At 44.0% G+C, this 20,416-nt stretch overlaps 3 protein-coding genes across 3 annotated transcripts; 2 read left to right on the top strand and 1 right to left on the bottom strand.

Moving 5' to 3' along the window:
- Positions 1-1,623: 1,623 nt before the first annotated feature.
- On the top strand, positions 1,624-2,806 carry LOC4344153 (glyoxylase I 4). The gene is made up of 3 exons (XM_015790339.3): positions 1,624-1,916; positions 2,009-2,120; positions 2,273-2,806. The coding sequence occupies exons 1-3, from the start codon at positions 1,624-1,626 to the stop codon at positions 2,525-2,527; spliced, it is 660 nt and encodes a 219-aa protein (XP_015645825.1). The 3' UTR covers positions 2,528-2,806.
- Positions 2,807-11,913: 9,107 nt separating this feature from the next.
- LOC4344152 (serine carboxypeptidase II-3) lies at positions 11,914-16,869 on the top strand. The gene is made up of 7 exons (XM_015791377.3): positions 11,914-12,508; positions 12,617-12,906; positions 13,386-13,646; positions 14,174-14,292; positions 15,794-15,886; positions 16,041-16,146; positions 16,375-16,869. The coding sequence occupies exons 1-7, from the start codon at positions 11,980-11,982 to the stop codon at positions 16,549-16,551; spliced, it is 1,575 nt and encodes a 524-aa protein (XP_015646863.1). The 5' UTR covers positions 11,914-11,979; the 3' UTR covers positions 16,552-16,869.
- Positions 16,870-17,119: 250 nt separating this feature from the next.
- LOC4344151 (uncharacterized) lies at positions 17,120-20,215 on the bottom strand. The gene is made up of 8 exons (XM_015791379.2): positions 19,745-20,215; positions 18,578-18,691; positions 18,426-18,494; positions 18,323-18,342; positions 18,191-18,243; positions 18,042-18,072; positions 17,865-17,946; positions 17,120-17,620 (listed from the first exon to the last, which is right to left on the bottom strand). The coding sequence occupies exons 1-8, from the start codon at positions 20,103-20,105 to the stop codon at positions 17,421-17,423; spliced, it is 930 nt and encodes a 309-aa protein (XP_015646865.1). The 5' UTR covers positions 20,106-20,215; the 3' UTR covers positions 17,120-17,420.
- Between the last annotated feature and the right edge of the window lie 201 nt (positions 20,216-20,416).

Raw genomic sequence — 20,416 nt, 5'->3', positions numbered from 1 at the left:
TGCGCTGTTGGATTTGAAACGGCGTTTAACACAGCTCTAGCTTCAGCCCCGTTTAGCACAGCTCCAGCTCCCAACTCTAACTTACCTGGAGCTGGAGTTGTGCCCAACAGTCCAAATCCTCCGTTTTTTGGACCGGAATTGGCAGAGCTGCTCCAAAAAATTGTACTAGGGGGTGGAGCTGGGTTTTTGCTGCTCCATAGCTCCACTCCACCCCAAAGGACCCACTACTTTTTAATTTTTTTAGTGTATTTACACAAAAATGCCAATGAACTACCCCTACCCACCTCCTCTCCTCCAGTTATCTCTCATCCTCAACCATCCTCCCGGAGGCCCAAGTCCCAACCTGTGGCGGCGTCGGCGGTGACGGCAGCAGCGACGGCAGCAAGGCGGCGAGCACGGGGACAAGGCGCAAGAGGCGGCCGGCCGGCGGGCAGCGAGCGCGACAATGAGGCGCGAGAGGTGGCCAGCCGGCGGTGGGCGGCGCGCGCGGCGACGACGTGCAGCCGGCAGCGAACGGCGCAGCTGGGATTGGGCTGCCGGCCGGCTAGGGTTCCCCTTTTTTTTCAATTTTTTTTCATTTTTTTTCCGATCTATAGCTGAAATCTAGCCAAACACTTCTCAACGATTCTCTAACTCCAACAGGAGTTAGCTCCCACTGGAGTAGGAGTTGGAGTTTAGAGCCCTACCAAACGGGGCCGAATCATCTCCACCTCTCCTTAGCTAGAAACCAACAAAACAGTTTCAGCTCCATCTAAAATATAAAGTGGGGCTGGTTGAGGTGCTCTTACCGGATGAAAGAGGTGGAACTGAGTTTAGACGGTTCCACAAGTCCACTCCAGATTCAACTTCTAGAGTTAAATTTAAGAGTTTGAGCCATACGAAACGGCCCTGAAGAAAACCGCATTACCTACAAATATTTTTACAAAAGAAATGTTTATCTTGGAACCAAATGCTTTGTCTTAGACTCCGTTCGTTCTCTCGATTTGGAGAGATATTTTCAGCGCACGAGAAAATTAACTAAATACTATTAACTATTATAAAATTGAAAAATCGATTTATTTGAGTTTTTAAACAATTTATTACATAGAAACATTTTTTTGAAAATATAACATTTAACAGATTAAAAAACGTGGTAATAAAAAACGAAGAAATTGAAGTTTGTAGTTGAGAAAGACCAGAGCAAAATAGGACACAGAGGCCCTTGACGATTTACCAGAGCGAAATGGAGAACTCAAAGCCCAAATCAAAGCAACATTAAGGCTGTCCAGCCCGGGGATGGGCCCTATACGATTTCAGCCCATTATATGATCGTCGGTCGCAGCAGCTAATGGGCCTCCATCCGGCACCTTCCCGTTGTCCGCCTGCAACGTTTTTGCACTAATTTCGCTGAAACCCGAGTTCCGAGACGCTCACAGGTAGTAGGGTACTCTACTCCGTACCGATCCCGCCGGCTGCACGACGCCGACCCGACACACCACCGTGTCAAGCCGCCCGCGCGACACATCCTCCCGGCGCCGCCCGTGCCGCGCGCATGCAAAGACGAACGCCGCGACGCGACGCGTGCCGAATGCCGTGGCGCGACGCGACGCGCCCAATAAATAGCAGGTCTCGGCTCTGCTGGTCATGGCTGGCTGCCGGCGACCGACGACCGAGATGGGGGAAGTGTGCAAGCGAGTGGCGCCGAGCGTGCGGGAGGAGGAGGAGGAGGAGGAGAATGGCGACGGCGGCGGCGTCGACCCGGCAGCGGAGTCGTCGTCGGCGAAGCTGTACGAGGACGTGCCGGAGATGCCGCTGATGGCGCTGAACCACATCTCCCGCCTCTGCAAGTCCATCGACGCCTCCGTCCGCTTCTACGTCAAGGCCCTCGGCTTCGTCCTCATCCACCGCCCTCCCGCTCTCGACTTCAACGGCGCCTGGTAATCGTCAAAACTCCATTACTCAACTCTCGTACGTGCACTGCACGGTGCACGCGCGTAATCTTACAGGCATCCATCGATCGATGCTATAGGCTTTTCAACTACGGAGTTGGGATCCATCTCGTCCAGAGAGACGACGCGAGGAGAGCGCCCGACGTCAACCCCGGGGACCTCGACCCCATGGACAACCACATCTCCTTCCAAGTACGTACGTTCGTACACATTTCTAACAGCACGATGCAGGTATTGTACCATGCTTGCACGAATTAATGTGACAGCTGCGAGATCGATCGAATCGGTGGTTGTGTGTGCATCACTACGAATTAATTAATGCCAAAACCTATTTTTGCATGCAGTGCGAGGACATGGGGATGATGGAGAAGAGGCTGAACGAGATGGGGATCGAGTACATGAAGCGGACCATCAACGAGGAGGAGGGCTCGCCCATCGACCAGCTCTTCTTCAAGGACCCCGACGGCTTCATGATCGAGATCTGCAACTGCGAGAACCTCGAGCTCGTCCCCGCTGGCGCCCTCGGCCGCCTCAGGCTGCCCCGAGACCGCCACAACCCGCCGCTCCGGATGGCCGCCGCCGGCAACGACGAGGCGTGAGAAAAACGTACATCCAAGTGTACGTAGTTAGTAAAATTAAGTAGCTGTCAGGTCTGAGTACGCGAGGTTGGCTGGTTGACCGGCCGGCCCGGCGAAATTTCGGTTAGCTGGTTGCGTCGTTGCAAGCTTGAGTTTGCGTATGCTATTACTTTCGTTCGTTGAATTTACAGCGACTTGTGGTCAGCGAGGATTGAGCTTGATCAGATTGGCTACTACGATCGTTCTCCTGTTCTTTGTTCAGTTCGTGTCGATTAATTTCTACGATCGAATTCGACGGCATCTGCTTAACGAGTCGTGCATCTTGTAAAATGGATGAAATTAATTCCGCTAGGAGCACTGGTAAGTTATGGATTGTTTCGGGCGGAGTGGTAGATCCTGGAAGATCGATCAACTATGAGCACTGGTCTCATCACTGAAACCTGAACTGGTAGGTTCTAATTTCATGGGTGGATAACTGGATACGGATGCTTCAAGTGCACTGTGCACCTGTGATTTCCTCTTATGTAATCTGGGAAAAAAAATCCTCTTTTTTTTTTGCGGGGAAAAAAATCTTCTCGCAGTTTGAACTATGGAATTGGACCATTGCACTTCGTAGCGCCCCTCGTGCCTTCCTCGCCCCAAAGTAGTCCCAACGTGGCATACATGATACTACATCTGTATCAGCAATGGTGTTTTTAGTTATATGTTAAAAGGGAATTTTTAGGTGTCACATCGATCGAACGTTTGACCGGATGTAGGAAGGGGTTTTTAGACACGAATGAAAAAACTAATTTCAAAACTCGCCTAGAAACCGCAAGACGAATCTTTTGAGACTAATTAAGCTTTTTGAGACTAATTAAGCTGTCATTAGTACAGGTGGGTTACTGTAGTACTTATGGCTAATCACGGACTAATTAGGCTTAAAAGATTCGTCTCGCGATTTTTCCCATAACTGTGCAATTAGTTTATCTTTTTATCTATATTTAATGCTTCATGCATGTGTTCGAAAATTCGATGTGATGTTTTTGGAAAAAAAAATTTGGGGAACTAAACGGGCCCTGAACATAGCAAAGACGTCTCATTGGCGCGGCAGGCGGTTGGCCTACAACTAAACCAAAAGCTTGAAACAATAGCGATTTAGCCGGTATATATGTCTTTTGTAATTGAATGCTGTTGTGTTCCCTCTCTCTTTTTTTTTAAAAAAAAAAACAGAATTCAAGTGGCGCAGCCCAACAAAGGAAGGCCACAAACACAGAACCTCCTCCGATGGGCCGCCCGCTCCCGCCAATGCAACGCCGCATCTGCTCCCCAGTTACCCGCCCAATGCCACCGCCGTCGCGGTCTCACGGATGCGGCCGCATATCGTGCGTCCCCCCACCACCGCCGCGTCGCTGTCTTCACGTCGCTACGTCGATCAGTCAGCGACGGCACACGGGCGCCTCGGCGCGACTCCGAAGAAGCGGGCGGCGATCATCACGGGGATGGCGCGCGCGCCTCGCGGGTGAGAGGCTGAGAGCGGCGTCGGCGCCATCGACCGCTTCGACGCCTCAACCGTCGGCACCGGCTCCAATGTGGCAAAGGCCTAAGGTGGACATCACGCAAACTCGGCTGATCACGCGCCAACGTACAATGCTGCTAACTTCTCCTAAAAGCTTTATTACCATAGTCTGGTACTCTGTTTTGGCTTATCAACCCGCAGGCAAACTTAAATTTTAGAAATTAAATCCAGATTTTTATTTTAGGTTTTTTTTTCATCAGAATCTATTTTTAGTCTTTAGTCTTTTAAACTGTTAAAATTTTGTCCATAAATTAATTTTAATTGTTATTAAATTGTATTAGTAGTTTCGATCCCCGCTGGAGTAAAAGGCGAAAAACGATTTAAGTGATTCGTTTTTTGTCCTTGGGAAAAAGAAAACTAATTCTTAACCTCTTTCATATGCTCATGTATTGTCGAGGTACTGTAAAAGGAAAACTCATAAAATCCCATTTGATGAGAGATGATGGAATAGCTACTGCCCCCATTTATCTTCTACTGCATCCGGTTTAGAACGTTATGCAGCATACGAATGTAAGATCATTGAAGAGATATTTCCTTTTTGTAACGAAATTCTGTTGAGCCAATATTTCAGTTGCTAGATACATGTCTGTTGCCAGTCAATGAAAGCAGCATAGGGCATTGCCTTGGCACACAGCATGCGGTTTAGAAGCCATTGCAAAATTGCAATCATCAAAGCGACAACCACCGGATGGGTGCATCTAACCATAAAACAGTTCGTAAGTATACAACTCCAAAAGAAAGCGTGGCATCGATACCCACTCGGTCTGTCCCTTTTGTGCTCAGGAGCTTGAGAAGACGAACCACATCCTTCTCGACTGTGTGTTCGCTCAACAGGCCTGACTCCGTGTGCTGTCGCCTTTTGGTTGGACTGCCCTCTCTCCATCCCGTGGCAGCTGGCTCCAGGACTGATGGCCATCTTCTAGGGCATGCTTACCTGAGCATCTCCGTGCTGGCTTCGACTCCCTGGTCCTCCTGGTCCCTTGGCAGCTGTGGACGGAACGGAACTCCGGGGTTTTTGACTCTGCACTCTTTTCGGTCTCAGTGATTCTAGAGTCCATCTCAAGAGTCATATATGGTCGTTAGCTGGCATTGCTACTTTTGGGGTTTTCTTGGGAGGGTAGTGTGGTTGCCCCCTTCCTGCTAATTGGAGTTGCGTAGTCTCTTCCTTTTCCGCGGTTTTTGTTTTTGTTTTTTCTCCTTCCCTTGGCATAAGTTAATATGACTGATTGCGGTGTGTATAAAACACTCTTTTCTTCAAATATATTGACGTGCAATCTTTTGCGCGTTCGCGAAAAAACTCCAAAAGGAGGTTAGCAATTGCTATATATTAGTAATAGTACCAAAGAGTACATGTGCTTTCTTGCTAACTATGATCACATAAAAGAAAACTTTAATTTCCACTAATAATGTAGGTAATTCACCTAGCAAAAGAGATACTCCCTCCATTTTCAATTGGCCATCATATAAATTTTCGAGGCTATTTCCAAATAATCATCAGAAATAATTCCCGAATAATCATCATATTAGTACATATTCTCTAAGTCTTTTTATTATCTAAGAGTAAATGGATGTTGGTGCATGCATCCATACACACAATATGCAATGTTTTGATTTATTATTGGATTGAAAATAGTGGAGATAGTGCATGCATCGAGTTCGTTACCGAAGTAAATATAGTACGAAAAAGTTATTGGGTTTTCTTGATCTCTATGTACTCATGTAATATGATAATTAATTGAAGAAACGCCTAAGGATTTTCCGGCTAGCTCTACAAGGTGGTGGGCTAGACGATCTTGGTTCGAAGCCCCACCCCTTCTAATTATTTGATATGACAACCTGAGTTTGAAGCCTCACCCCTTCTAATTATCTGATATTAGATTCTTTCCTAATATTCGTGTATTTTTTTAAATAAATTGGGAATGGAGGGATAAACCTTAACTATTCTACTACCCAATGATTAATGCATACAAGATACAAAATGTAACCTCTTCTAACTCAGTAACTGCCACCCAAACAGACAACAGCCAGTTGGATCCCATGCTCTCTTTTCGAAAGAAGCTACTATATTGTCCCATTCGCTCAACCACATGGCAAATTGAGTTTCCTGATGTTTGGCCGGCCAATCACCTGTGCCATTTGTTTGCTGTTGTCTTCCAAATCATTGGCCTAACTCTACTACCTCGTGCCTCAGAAAAGATGCTGATGCTGCTAACCACCAAAAGGTTCAGACTGAGGGTATTTCCATTTTGTCAGTGGTTCGAACAGACAATCAGAGAAAGCAATACAAGTACAGTATGAAAGTTGTACCTCGTGGGTATAAAACAGAAAGGCCTTCCGTTACAACAGAAGATTAGTGATCCATCCTACCTCTAGAAAGCAGATTTCTAGAAGATAACAAACAATACAACTGTATCATGTAGATCTCTGCCACACACAAGCGAAAATGATGAACTGCGCAAAGTGTCATGAAAAAAAAAATCAGCTCAAGATAGTGCCACTTGCGATATGGAGCAAACTGCAGAATCGTTGGGTCTCGATCGAAGCGTGCGTGTGAGTTGTGACTGCGGTGGTGGCTGTGGTGGCTGGACACGTTTGGTCTTCGATGTAGACTTGCTGCAAATGATGGGCTCGTAGATGATACCCGGTTATTAGTGGTTGCTGGTATGACTGTACATGTATGGCTTCTTTCCAACAGAATATCATTAGCCATTACGGTGGAAAATGACCCAAGGACGGATCTGCCCATTAGACAGGGTGAGTCGACCGACACAGCTACGACCCGTGTCGTCCCACATCCCTAAGATCTCCTACCTCCTTATAGTATTTATTGGCCATCAAAATTAGGTATAATAAGGTGTGAGCGTCTAACAAATTAGTCCGTCTTTTCACAACTCACGCACGTCACAAACAATAACCAAGGCAGTTATGAGATTGAGCTATAAATACGATATGTGTTGTGTTCGGTTCGTCTTATCGACTAAATATCTCCGTTCTCCGCCCTTTATTTTAAAGTTGCGTCCGTCAATCTCAAAAGGTAGCTAGCTGCATGTCCCCCAAAGGCCCCAAATAATAGCCACAGCTAAATGCTTATCTCAAGCACAGTACTCAAAGTGCTCTAGTCCAATTTTCCGGAGTCAAACTTGTAATGTTATTGTTATCTGCTTTTCTGAGAAAAGAAAACAACTTTTTAACATTATCGCTAGTTAGGTTAGTGGTTGTCTTAGAGCTAAGGTTAGGAGAATATATGCCTTTATCCCTAGCCAGGCTAGCCATATTCTTTCCAGTCCAGCTGAGGATCTGCATACAAAATGACCTTACTATATAATACAAACAGATCACGGGTCTAAAGTTTAAATCAGGAATGATCAAATTAATGAATACATCTCTTTCTCACCTGCACCTGCTGCACAGTTCATTCTTTATACATGTCTTCGGTTGCACACATACAACAAAGCTTCACTTCCAAGCTTAAATTCGACATGTGCTACATGCATACGAACGAACTTTTAGTTAGTCAGTGCTTCACTTTCTTCTTATATATAAAACGTCGGCAACGACCAACCGTTCGGAAAAAAAAAAGTTAGTCAGTGCTTGGTAAAAAGGACGTATATACATAGTATAAGAATCGCGTTTTTGGACAAAGGATCTCATCTTAGTCATCTCTAAAAGATCGCCGGTTTCACGCTGGATCGATCGGCCGGCGGCTAGCGCACCATTGCAGGCTAAGGCGGCAGTGCGTGCGTGATGATGCGGACGACGGCCGGTCTCCACTTTCGCCTCCACGTATGGACGGTAGCTGGCGCCCACTATTTGGGTCGTCGTCGTCGTCGTCGACGTCGTCGACGACGACCGCGGCCGGCCGGATTCGGACGCCGGTTGTGGCCACAAGGCCGCCGGCATAAGGAAGACAGGAATGTTCTGCGTCGTGTTGCTTGCGCCTCTGCCTGCGTGACTCACGGGCTTCGCTGGCTGCCATGTTAATCAGTACTCTAGCTAATGCTATCTTTATATCCCAACCTAAAATTTTTCATGTCATATTGAATGTTTAACACCCATATAAAGTATTAAATATAGGCTAAAAAATAACTAAGATTACGACTAATTTACGAGACGAATCTTTAAAGCTTAATTGCTCCATGATTTAACAATGTGGTGCTACAGCAAACATTTGCTAATAACGGATTAATTAGGCTTAATAAATACGTCTCGTGGTTTACCGACGGATTCTATAATTAGTTTTTTTATTAGTGCCCGAACACCTCATACGACACCCTATATAATATCCGATGTGACACGCTAAAATTTATACACATAGATCTAAACACCCCCTAAGATCTACAGACTGATTGATGAAGCTTCCCGCTGGTTTTACCTCACACCGAGAGCTGTCTTTTTGTCAGATCGACTCACATGTATTTTTGTCAGGCTAAGTGACTGATAAAGAACCGTTCAGTTTTCTAGTTAGGCCGTGTTTAGTTCATTGTCAATTTTTTTTACGTATACGGACACACATTTAAAGTATTAAAAATAGACTAATAACAAAATAAATTACAGATTCCGTCTGTAAACTGCGAGACGAATCTTTTGAACCTAATTAATCCACCATTAGCACATGTGGGTACTGTAGCGCTTATAACTAATTATGACGTAATTAGGCTCAAAAGATTCATCTCGCGATTTACAGTCGGACTGTGTAATTAGTTTTTCTTTTTTGTCTACATTTGATGCTCCATATATGTGTCCAAACATTTGATATGACGAAAAGTTAAAAGTTTGAAGAAAAGTTGGAATGTAACACAGCCTTAGAAGTTGTTTCTTTAATGGAAAGTGTAATTCACCAAATCGAAATTCTCTATAGTACCGATCATTGATATGTAGGTCCGAGGATCTATGGAGCCCACGTGTCAGTCAATAATACCGCAGAGGATATGTATTTCTACGTGCTTTACTAGTTTGTACTCCACTAGTTTGGACTTCAAAGTTTCACGTGTGATTCAACAATTTTGCGTAAGCTAGTGGATAATAGATATATTCATGTTGGTTTAGAATTCGATGGGAAACATTTTAGAAGGCTTCGGGTGCAGAGGCCGGATTTAATCCATCTTTTTTCTTTTAAAAAAAGGACAATAGATATATTCAGAAATTAATTAGAGGATTGGAATTAAGCCATGTTAGAATTTGATGTGACTGCGGATTGTGACGCAGTTTGGATTGGATCAAGCAAATTTTAAGCATCCAGGTGTACAGACTAGAACTGTTAAGTCCACCCCCTATCAATGTTCAAGTACTGCTCGAGTCTCGACCGTGCCCGCCACAAGGCTGTTGCGACTTTGGTTTCGGTGAAGTCGTCGCTGAACGATGTACCTTCTTTTTCCCCAATGTCTTAATAATACTCCGTATTCGATTGGTATGGTGGTGCCGATCCGACGTCGAAAAAGTACTGTTTGACTGCTTTCGATTAAATTTATTTGACGTTGGGGTACTGGATTCGAAATTGATATTGGTGTCCACCAAATTCAGAAGTACATGTATATGACATATGCTCAATTTACGCGGAGTGATCATTAGGAGGATATGTATAATGTTTCCTCAATTCTCGTTATATAATGTCCGCCCTCACCCCCACGGTGCACGCGTCTGCATGCCCACTCCCCGCTTCCGCTCTTCCGCCACTTCCTCCGCTGCCACGGCGTTCGCCCCAACCGCTTCACCTTCCTTCTCCTGCTCACTTCCATGTCCTCCCTCGGTGACCTGAGGCCTAGATGACGGAGGAGGCTGATGGGAGAGGCGAGATGGACGGGATCTGGACTTTCTGGTGGAGTTGTTGAGATCGACGGGATCTATGGCCAGACTGATTTGCTTGATTTGATTTTTTTGGGATTTGATCTGGTGGATTTTTTTCCATGAATCATGCTCTACTTGCTACTTGTTGGTGGCATCATCATATTTTAGTCCTTCATCCTAGTTGCTTTTTCATTGATCTTGTACGGAGTACTTAATTTTTTTTTTTGCAATTATTTTTTGTGTTGAGTTCGTTTATCGCCGAATCGAATCAAACTAACCAAAGACCGAAGTGCTCGGTCTTGAGTTTTCTTGAAGACTGATCGGTCTTGTGATCCTAAAGACTGAATTTTTCAAAAGACCGATGAACCAAACCGAATTTTCGGTTAGACCGAATGCGCACCCCTACTCGTCTCATTGAGGAGGAGGAAGCATGGAGGGAGAGGTAAATGGAGCAGAGGGGAAGCCAACGTCTTGCTACGGAAGAAATGGGTAGGGGGCTATACGGTCATTCGTCGAGGAGTACGAGGTGGCATGATGCCACGCAACAGAGGGAAGTGACGAATCTATTGCTCCATCCGTCCCAAAATATAAGTATTTTGGACTTTGACACTGTCTCTAAGATGCTATTTTGACCAACAATATCTATAAAAGTAAGATATTTAAAATAAAAAAGAGTTGCATATTATGATAGTTTGTTTAATAATAAATCTAGTAACATCAATTTTACACGATTGATCTTTTTTTTTATTTTTTTCTATTAATAGTTAAAAAGTTAAAAATATTTAACTTGTCAGTTGTCACTATGCTAAAAATGATTATATTTCGAGATGGATGGAGTACGAGTTAAGGTGTTCGCTACTTCTATTTATCATGGTTGTTTGCCAAATAACAACCCCCACAATAAGGACTTGGCAAGGTGCTTCCCTAATTATCATGTGTATATATATCAAGAGATTTTGCAATCATGTGTATATTATGGTGGGCACGAGTAGCCGAGTATGTTTTATATTGAGCACATGTCCATTATGCTCTCATATTATATTGGTTGTCAAAGGTTGCCACGTTAAAACTTAGACATTCAACAATTTGTTACCTCAAACATGTTTGGTTGGTAACCACAATGGTGACATACCGCACTTGGCTTCTAGCCAAATGCTGTCACATTTATGGCCAATAATTTGTTGGCCACATTTTATACGGCATATGCCACACTTATAGCAAAGTGAAGCGTGACAAACATAGTTATCAACCAAAGATCAGACGTCTGGTATTATCCATCACATTTCTTTCGATTAAACAATATGTGCATAGTAAATAGGACTAAAATTTACTTCATTTGTTCCAAAAATATTCAAATCCTAGGGACATGTGTCTAGATTCATCCCTAAAATTTAAGTTTTTTTTTACAGAGACATTACACCATTTCATTGGGGCAGAGAAACATGTCATTATCATATACTCCTTTCATCCTATAAAAACAGATATAATACGGAATGTGATATATTTAGTAATACGAATTTAGACACTACTAAAATATTACATTGTATTCTACGTTTGTTTTTTAATTAGACGGGTGGAGTATACTTTATTGTTAGGCTTAGCGCCTATTTAATTGGCAAAAAAAAAAGTTTGCCCGTGCATATAACATCGGATATACGGACACACATTAAACGTAGTCTAATAACAAAACAAATTACAAATTCTGACAGGAAGCTGCGAGACAAATTTATTAAGCCTAATTAATCTATCATTAGCAAAATATTTACTGTAGCACCATATTGTCGAATCATAACGCAATTAGGATTAAAAGATTCGTCTCGTAATTTTCTGTTGAACTATGTAATTGATTTCTTTTTTATTTCTATATTTAATACTCTATATACATGTGTCAAACATTCGATGTGATAATTTTGTTTCGGAACTAAACAACCCCTAGTTGCTGCATGATCTGCGTATCTTGTTTGAATGGGGAATCGTGCCACCAATTTCCTACCTGTCATTTGAATATCGAATTTATAATCCAGCACGCGTCCTATAAATACCGGACATGGCAGCCACCGTCTCCACTGAGCTCGAGCTCGACCAAAGCCGCTCTCCCATCGTAACCACCGGATAGAACAGTGCCCCCGCCATGAGGACGAGCACGAGCAACGCCGCGCTGCTCTTGCTGGTGGCAGCAGCGCAATGCCTCGCGCTGCTCTCCGTCGCCGCCGCGGCGAAGCCGCGCACGCGCCAGGGCGACTACCTCGACCGGCTCCGCGGCTCGCCGTCGTCGTGGGCGTCGCTGGCCGAGGATCGTGGCGCGCCGGCGCCGTCGCCATCGCCGTCCGGTGGGCGGCACGCGGCGCCAGCGGCGGCGGCGGTTGGGAGCAAGGAGGCGGACCGCGTGGCGGGGCTGCCGGGGCAGCCGGCCGGCGTGGGCTTCGCGCAGTACGCCGGGTACGTGACGGTGGACGCGGCGGCGGGGCGCGCGCTGTTCTACTACCTCGCCGAGGCCGACGGCGGCGCCGCCGCGTCGTCCAAGGCGCCCCTCCTCCTCTGGCTCAACGGCGGCCCCGGCTGCTCGTCGCTCGGGTACGGCGCCATGGAGGAGCTCGGCCCGTTCCGCGTCAAGAGCGACGGCGTGTCGCTCTACCGCAATCCCTACTCCTGGAACAACGGTAAGCACCGCCTCGCCGCCGCGGCGCGCACGACGTCGCCATGTCAACTCAGAATTCAGAGCAACTACTAACACCACAGCATCATTCGATCCATGGCGTGGCGCGCAGTGGCGAACGTGATGTTCCTGGAGAGCCCGATCGGCGTGGGGTTCTCGTACTCGAACACGACGGCGGACTACAGCCGGATGGGGGACAACAGCACGGCGGAGGACGCGTACAAGTTCCTCGTCAACTGGATGGAGCGCTTCCCGGAGTACAAGGGCCGCGACTTCTACCTCGCCGGCGAGAGCTACGCCGGCCACTACGTCCCCCAGCTCGCCCACGCCATCCTCCGCCACTCCTCCGCCGCCGCCGGCGGCAAGCCCTCCTCCTCGCCGATCAACCTCAAAGGCATCATGGTACACACATATACTACTACACTACATATAGTACAACGAATTCGGATCTAATCTTATCCGGTTTTGTTATACTATGAAATATCTCATTCCATTGTAGATTAGGGTGTGTTTAATTAGTTCTACGTTAAAATGGAAAGTTGACTAAAGTTAAAAGTTTGAATAAAAAAGTTAGAAGTTTATATATGTAGAAAAGTTTTGATGTGATGGAAAAGTTAAAAGTTTAAAAAAAAATTAGGAACTAAACAAAGGCTTACTATATTGTAAGACAGAGTTAGTACCTCTGTTTTAAAATATAATAATATAAGTATACTTGAACAAACACGCAGAAATGCTTAGCTTTTAGAAAGATCCATACGAGAGAATTCAAGTACTGAAACATCAACTAGCTTGACAAAAAAAACACCAAAAGTGTTTAATTAATTTAATGCACTTGACGGGTACACTGATGACTATACTGTGCGTGTCGCAATCAATCAAAGATTGGGAACGCGGTGATCAACGACTGGACGGACACAAAGGGGATGTACGACTTCTTCTGGACGCACGCGCTCATCTCCGACGAGGCCAACGACGGCATCACCAAGCACTGCAACTTCACCGACGGCGCCGACGCCAACAGCCTCTGCGACGACGCCACCAGCCTCGCCGACGACTGCCTCCAGGACATCGACATCTACAACATCTACGCCCCCAACTGCCAGTCGCCCGGCCTTGTCGTCTCGCCGCCGGTCACCCCCTCGGTAAGTCAGTCGGTCACCGTCTTCTTGACCAACACTCACTGACGTTTCAGAATTCGACGCGTCTCTGATGACGTTTCAAAGATGAGGCCGGGTTTTCGGACCTCATCTTTTCGTTTTTTCCTATGCTTATCAACCGAAATTTAAATTTTTAACATTAAATTTAAAACTTATTTTAGTTTTTTTTTCATCGGAGTATATTTTCAGCCTATGTATTTAGATAACTAAGAACACATATATAAAAGTTTTATTCATAAATAGTTTTTCATTTGCAAATAAGCCAAACGATAGGACCGTTCATCTGCGTAACACCTATATCATCGGTTAAAGAAAATCAACTTATAAAAATGAATCTAGATATACGTTTGTTCAGAATTGTCTCTATAAGTTGTTTCTTAGACTGAATGAATATTCGACGTTATGCGGTGGTGACGGTTACTGGGACAGTGAGATGAAACTAAGGAATTGAGTGGCTAATTGCTAGGGCTAATCAGGAAGGTTAACTTGTGGTGTACGTGACGTGTGCGCAGATTGAGAGCTTTGATCCGTGCACGGATTACTATGTGGAGGCCTACCTCAACAACCCTGATGTGCAAAAGGCGCTGCACGCAAACATCACCAGGCTTGATCACCCGTGGTCCGCTTGCAGGTAAACCCAACAATCACCCATAAAGAAAGTATCAAACCAGTATTAATTAAGCAGGCAAATTCATGCATAAGCAGATAATTATGGCTCCCTGTTTTGACCAAAATATACAGGTCTTCAAATATTCAAATGTGCAGATTAATTAAGCAGACTTCTGTATGCATGAAGGGCCTGTTTTTGTTTGTTGCCTAAATTGCCTCATCAATATTTTTGTAATTTCAATACTGTCTATTATCTATTTGGACTGAAGCCGTTTTAGCAGGCCTAAATGGTAGGCAACATCATTAGTTAACCTCAGCTTCAATCAAACACAACTTTGTCTTGCCAAAATTTGGCATTGGCAAAAATTGGTAAGGTCAATTTTAGCCCCAAACCAAACCAGCTGGAAAAGAGAAAATTGAGCTCATTTTTCTCTAGTAGCTCATCAGCTGAATCACAGCTAAATGGACCAGTATTTACTACTACTATGTTAGCATCATTAGAGCTTACAATGCTTTGGTCAGGGACAACGATTTCATCAGTGTTTTTTTTCATGATTTGGCCAGTAGTACAATGTATCAAGCATCACAGTGAAACCAACCGATCACACCAACTTGGACAGATGATTAGGCCATCAACATGACATCCATTATTGGAGACACTTTTGGTGTTTCATCAATCATCCACCAACTGTTAAACCAACCTGATTAGTGATTTGCTTTGCTGCACAACCTGGAGGCAATCATTCATAGTTATGAACCCTAGCTTGCTCACATTATACGAAAATCACACCACACTAAGCTCACTATTTCAGGTTAGGCGTGCACTGAATTATGAACTGAACACAGAATTAATTAGTCTCTTCTGTCTATCATGTTTTATTTTGTCTATCATGTTTTATTCCATTCGTCCTGGATTTTTGTCTGCAACAATATGATAAACTGACTGGTAGGTGTAGCACAAGAAAGTAGGCAATACAAAAGGTTGCTGAAAACTTGCAGCAATTCCATTTCACATGAACGGGCAAACTTCCATGAGTTGGCATAGCGTGCTCCAAATTCGTAAAATCTTGTTTGAATTAACAAATGACAAATGCAAGGAATGCATGGTGCTAGTTTAATTTTGACTTCATGCATACTCCATATCACTATATGCAAGATCTTATCTAAAACATGAGAGATCTTATAATCTATTCTCAGAACAAAAACCAGGAACCTTATAATGCACCAGCTTTTATAGTTTCTTTCTCCATGTTTATTCGATGCACATGACGAATTGCATCTAGAACCACACGCTGTTGGTTTCCTTTTTTTTTTATATGCTGGTATGCTCTGAAACTATGCGTGGATGTACTGGGACTTCAACATTTTTTTTTCTTTTTGCTCATATCAGAAGTCTATGATTGATCACCTTACTCTTTGCCCATGCCGCATGAATTGATTGGCCCATGTGCCCATCCATCGATTTGATTGCGTAGAACTTTGGCATAATTTACAAAAAAGAAAATATTTGATCCGTTTTGCAGTGGAGTCTTGAGACGCTGGGTCGACAGCGCTTCAACGGTTCTGCCCATTATCAAGGAGCTCCTGAAGAACAACATCAGAGTCTGGGTGTACAGGTATGTTCAGCAACTTTCAGACAATCAATCAATAGATACCCTGATCAATTATCTGAAAAAATAGATGCTCTAATCCAAGAAGGAAATGAACTAGTAGTATTTTGTTGCCAGTTTTGGTATATATATGCTTAATTCAGTGTCACTGATATTGCAGTGGAGACACTGATGGGAGAGTACCTGTCACTTCCAGCAGATACTCTGTCAACCAGCTCAACCTTCCAGTTGCTGCTAAATGGAGACCATGGTTTAGCAACACTCAGGTACTTAGTTCCTGCACTTAAAACTCTTCCTTCCCTTCACCTGTTATCTGAAAAAACAAAGTAGGAACCACTTCACAGAAATCTGAATTCATCAGAAAACAAACTCTCGCAGGCCAGTATGGAAGTAAATTCTACCCAAATTCGAACTTTAGAAGCTCATACCATGAATACTAGTTTTTGTTAGGATTTAGAAATTGTATTGATCTGTTTCAATCTTGTGAAATTCAGGGTGTTGGAGACGTTGGTGGATACATTGTGCAGTACAAGGGGAACCTCAGCCTTGTAACCGTGAGAGGAGCAGGCCATGAAGTCCCCAGCTACCAGCCACAGCGAGCGCTTGTGCTTGTCCAGTATTTCCTTGAAGGCAAAACGCTACCTGATTGCGAAAAATGTGGAGAGGCTTAGTTATAAAAAAAAAACTTAACTTATGTTTACAAATATAAGTAGTATAATGTGCCATGACCACAAGTTGCATTATTCCCATTGTTGTCCCCATTCTAGATAGTGCAAGAAAGAAGCAAAATGAAATGATATTAAGAAGTACTCAAATATAGAAACCATTGCCCCCTGTATTTAGCAGATCATGTAACGGCAGTTCAGCAAACGATTTTATATAGAGTAAAAGATTGTAAGATGGCGCTCCTCTGATCTGAATATTGCTTGCCAAAATGGTTGGCTGAAATGAAAAGCAGATGCTTCATGCTTCCTTGTAACACAGATCAATCTGAATAGTCAGAACAGGATTCCATGAAATATGTTGGTACCAAAGCAAAATACTGAACTAACTGAAGATGTCTAACTTTGGATTATGGCAAGTGCATTTAAGCATCAGCAACGACAATTATGACAGAAACGATGAATTTGGCAATGTAGAATTTCAGAACGATCTGCACGAATAGGCCTCTTAGAAAACCTGATAGTGTTCAATTTCCACATACACAAAATGTATTATCTAAAACATGAACAAAATACATGCCTTAAAAAATGCCAATTGCTTTCACATTACCAACGAATGAAAACAAATGTTTCTGAGGGCATTTTCTTCCTCAAATGTGCCAACCAATTCTTTGTGCCTTCCCACACAACACAAAAAAAAGCAGTGGTAGCACAATACAATGACTCGCTGATTCTCACATGATCAGTCAACAAGTATTTGTACCTGCAAAGGCCCGCTTTGCATCTTTGGATGGCCACAATGGTGGCAACATCACATCATTTGATCTTGTACAAATTATAACAATTTACAAACGTTGTAAGATGAATCAGTGTAAAGTTCATTCTGCTGTATCTTGTGTGTCTACGTAGTGTATAGTTGGGGAGCTTGTCCCTGTTGATCCTTGCAACTTTTTGCAGACATAGATATAGTGAGAGTCAGGGTCCTCTGGAACAAAGCCATCCGGTAGTACACCACTCTCTGTCATTGGAACAGGATCTAAGACAGACCTTTTCGTCTTGCCCTTGAACCCGGGTCTGGCTGCAAAACATTAAAAATGCTGATCATAAAGGGAACCTAAAAGTACAGGAGAATAGAAGTTATCAATCAGGATTCATCACAAATACTTCCACTAAAATGGAGTGTTCATGAAAAAGAAAGAATTATAAGGCTTCCACTAAGCAATGCATCAGAACACGTAAATTGCAAACATGGTCTGAACATATTGTCAGATAACATTTCCACGTGCAAAAGAAAAAGGATAAAATATTGTATTTTTACGTACGCAGAATGTATAGTACAATTTTCCAATTGCATCCTGATTGGTTCAGATGAGGTACCCTCACCGATGGATCACCATAAGTTATCTAACAGTTTAAATGCAAAACTTGATCAGATAAATCAATATTAGGGAAGGGCAGATTAAAAACCACATTCTGAACAAACTTTTCAAAGTGCCTACCAGCATAAAGATTCCTCCTGGTTTAAGAAGCCTGCAATCAAATGGTTGAGCTGGTGAGTCTGCAGCAGCACTATTGAAATCTATGGCGTATCTTGGTGCAGATGAGACTGTGAATGATAGCTTAGTGGGGTAAGCAAGACATTAAAAACCTTTCTACTTCTAGAACCATCTGAGCTGCGCTGAGAGGAGCACCCACACCACACTATGGAAGTAGCAAGATCACAATGTTGAAGAAGTACCAGAATAAGGAAAAGGAACAATGAATAATGTAGCCTACTTACCATCAATGAGTCCAAAGTACCTAGAAGAAATGCACAAAAATGAACAAGTGGCATTACATGTATGCTTCAATAATTGCTAGAACACCATTTTAAGAACTCATACCTTTATCAATGGCACAATCAAATGATTCATCAGAAAATATACTCATGTCCCTAGCATCCATTTGCATGTCTAAGTGTCATAAGGAGACCAATGGATGGTAAATTTCAGTGGAGGTGGAGAAAGAAACAAAATGGAAAAGCAATTTAGGATACACTGCAGCTGTGGAATATTGAAGTGTTTCTTTCTCATAATCTCAATTACAACCGAAGAAATGTCAATGTTCATTATCTCCGTATAGCCATCATCAACCATATCCTCTGACATAACTGCGAATGGCAGAACATGGAGAAAACATTTTGAATTAACACAGGTGGTATTAGAGGGGGGAAGTGGGAAGCAATAATTGGTGTTCCGAAGGTTAGCTTTACTCTACCCTGAAAAACCTAACTCAACAGCAACACCCAAACACCAATGTGTGCCCGCAAAAGGAAAAGACATAATTGTACTAAAAATGTCACAATAGGACACACTAAATTTCCTCTGTTCCTCTTTATTTCCCCTACTGTCCATATTCCAAAAAGACATTGAATTTGTAAAAATAGTGCAAATAAACAAATGCGCTGCCATCCAGCTATGGTCCCAAGATGCCTTGTACCATAACGCAGCAGCAGTAAGCCAATAGCAACTTTAAGCTATCGCAGGATAAAAAGTCCCTAGTAAAGCAGACTTATTTTTGCATATGTAGTCTATCACTCTAGCAAGCGTCTGAAAAACAATAATTTTCAGGACAACCTCCTGCCCAATTAGGCCATCATAAATTCACAAGAACTGCATGCTCGTGTCAGTTGCGTGTTATCAATAGCAAGAACTTGTACCTTCAGAAACAGCCTAATTATAGTAATATATCAGAGCAAAAGGGCACTAATGCCACTATGTATGAGAATGGCGCCATCTGATTGCCATAATGGCACAGATAGAATAGACTAGTAGAGGCTTTTAGACAAGAAAAGGGTCTCTTAAGACAAAATCACCATTCTTGACAAGGAGCTTTCCACAAAACTATTGCCGAAACAGCGATTTCTATCCTAATAACAGTAACAGTCACTGCCTATGCAAGTAGTAACTGCCCAAGAAAAATCACTATCCATCAATCGCCCCCCCCCATTTCACAATTTGCTTAATTCACTTGATACTACTATACTACGCGCGTAGTTGAAAAACAAACGTGAAAAATCACAAACGAACAACACACACAAGCAAAAGATAAATTTAACTTTCTTTCTTTGGAACAAGGAAAGGAATTGAAAACACGAGAGCGGAGCCGAAAGCCGCAATCTCTATGGAAAGGGAGGAGATGGAGGAGGAGGGAGGTGGCGTACGAGCGGAGCCGCAGCCGATCATGAGGACGCGGGATTCCGGCGGGGCGAAGCGGCGGACGAAGGGGCGGAGCGCGGCGTAGCGCTGGTACCAGTCGTACGGCGCGCCGCCCTCCTCCACGTAGCGGGCGTCCCAGTACTCCGCCTTCCCGTAGCTCAGCGCCCTCCCGCCTCCCCCTCCCCCGCCTTCTCCTCCTCCGCCGCCGCCGACGCCGGCGTCGCTCCTCCCCATCCCCTCCTCCTCCGGCTCCGGCGAAGACGGCGGCATCGCCGCGGCGGCAGCTGGAGGAGGGGAGCGCGCGAGCGAGGCGAGGAGGCGGCGGATAGCGGAGAGGAGCGAGGAGGAGGAGGAGGGCATCGGCATCAATGCATCAGTAGGTGGGGAGGGGAGGTGGGAGGAGCATCGGCATCGGTGGCGCGCGAGCTTGGGACCAGCCGCCACCACACGTCGCCGTCGTCGCCTGCCGATATATCAAAGGTGACTTTTCCCTCCCCCTGTTTAAATTCCTTTTTTTTATTTTTTTAATCTTTTGTCTCTCTTACCTTGTTTTCTCTTGAACTTACTGTTTAGCTGCGGACAAAATTTAAATTTTAAAACTTAATTTGATTTTTATATTTTAATCATATTTTTTTTTCAGCGGGTCTGTTCAGGGAAAATTAAAATTCTGAAAAACA

This window comes from Oryza sativa, chromosome 7 (assembly GCF_034140825.1).
Source record: "Oryza sativa Japonica Group chromosome 7, ASM3414082v1".
NCBI lineage: Eukaryota > Viridiplantae > Streptophyta > Magnoliopsida > Poales > Poaceae > Oryza > Oryza sativa.
Note: the sequence above shows the minus strand (reverse complement) of the source record. Positions and strands in the feature narration are given on the sequence as shown.

Bases quoted from the DNA above. Each gene is read 5' to 3' on its own strand.
- LOC4344152 (XM_015791377.3), top strand. From the start codon at position 11,980: ATGAGGACGAGCACGAGCAACGCCGCGCTGCTCTTGCTGGTGGCAGCA. The intron at 12,509-12,616 runs GTAAGCACCGCC...CGTGGCGCGCAG, and splicing joins TCCCTACTCCTGGAACAACG to TGGCGAACGTGATGTTCCTG. The intron at 13,647-14,173 runs GTAAGTCAGTCG...ACGTGTGCGCAG, and splicing joins CGCCGCCGGTCACCCCCTCG to ATTGAGAGCTTTGATCCGTG.
- LOC4344151 (XM_015791379.2), bottom strand. From the start codon at position 20,105: ATGCCGATGCCCTCCTCCTCCTCCTCGCTCCTCTCCGCTATCCGCCGC. The intron at 18,244-18,322 runs GTAAGTAGGCTA...CTACTTCCATAG, and splicing joins GTACTTTGGACTCATTGATG to TGTGGTGTGGGTGCTCCTCT. The intron at 18,073-18,190 runs GTTTTTAATGTC...ATTTGATTGCAG, and splicing joins ATGGTTCTAGAAGTAGAAAG to GCTTCTTAAACCAGGAGGAA.
- LOC4344153 (XM_015790339.3), top strand. From the start codon at position 1,624: ATGGCTGGCTGCCGGCGACCGACGACCGAGATGGGGGAAGTGTGCAAG. The intron at 1,917-2,008 runs GTAATCGTCAAA...TCGATGCTATAG, and splicing joins CTCGACTTCAACGGCGCCTG to GCTTTTCAACTACGGAGTTG. The intron at 2,121-2,272 runs GTACGTACGTTC...TTTTGCATGCAG, and splicing joins ACAACCACATCTCCTTCCAA to TGCGAGGACATGGGGATGAT.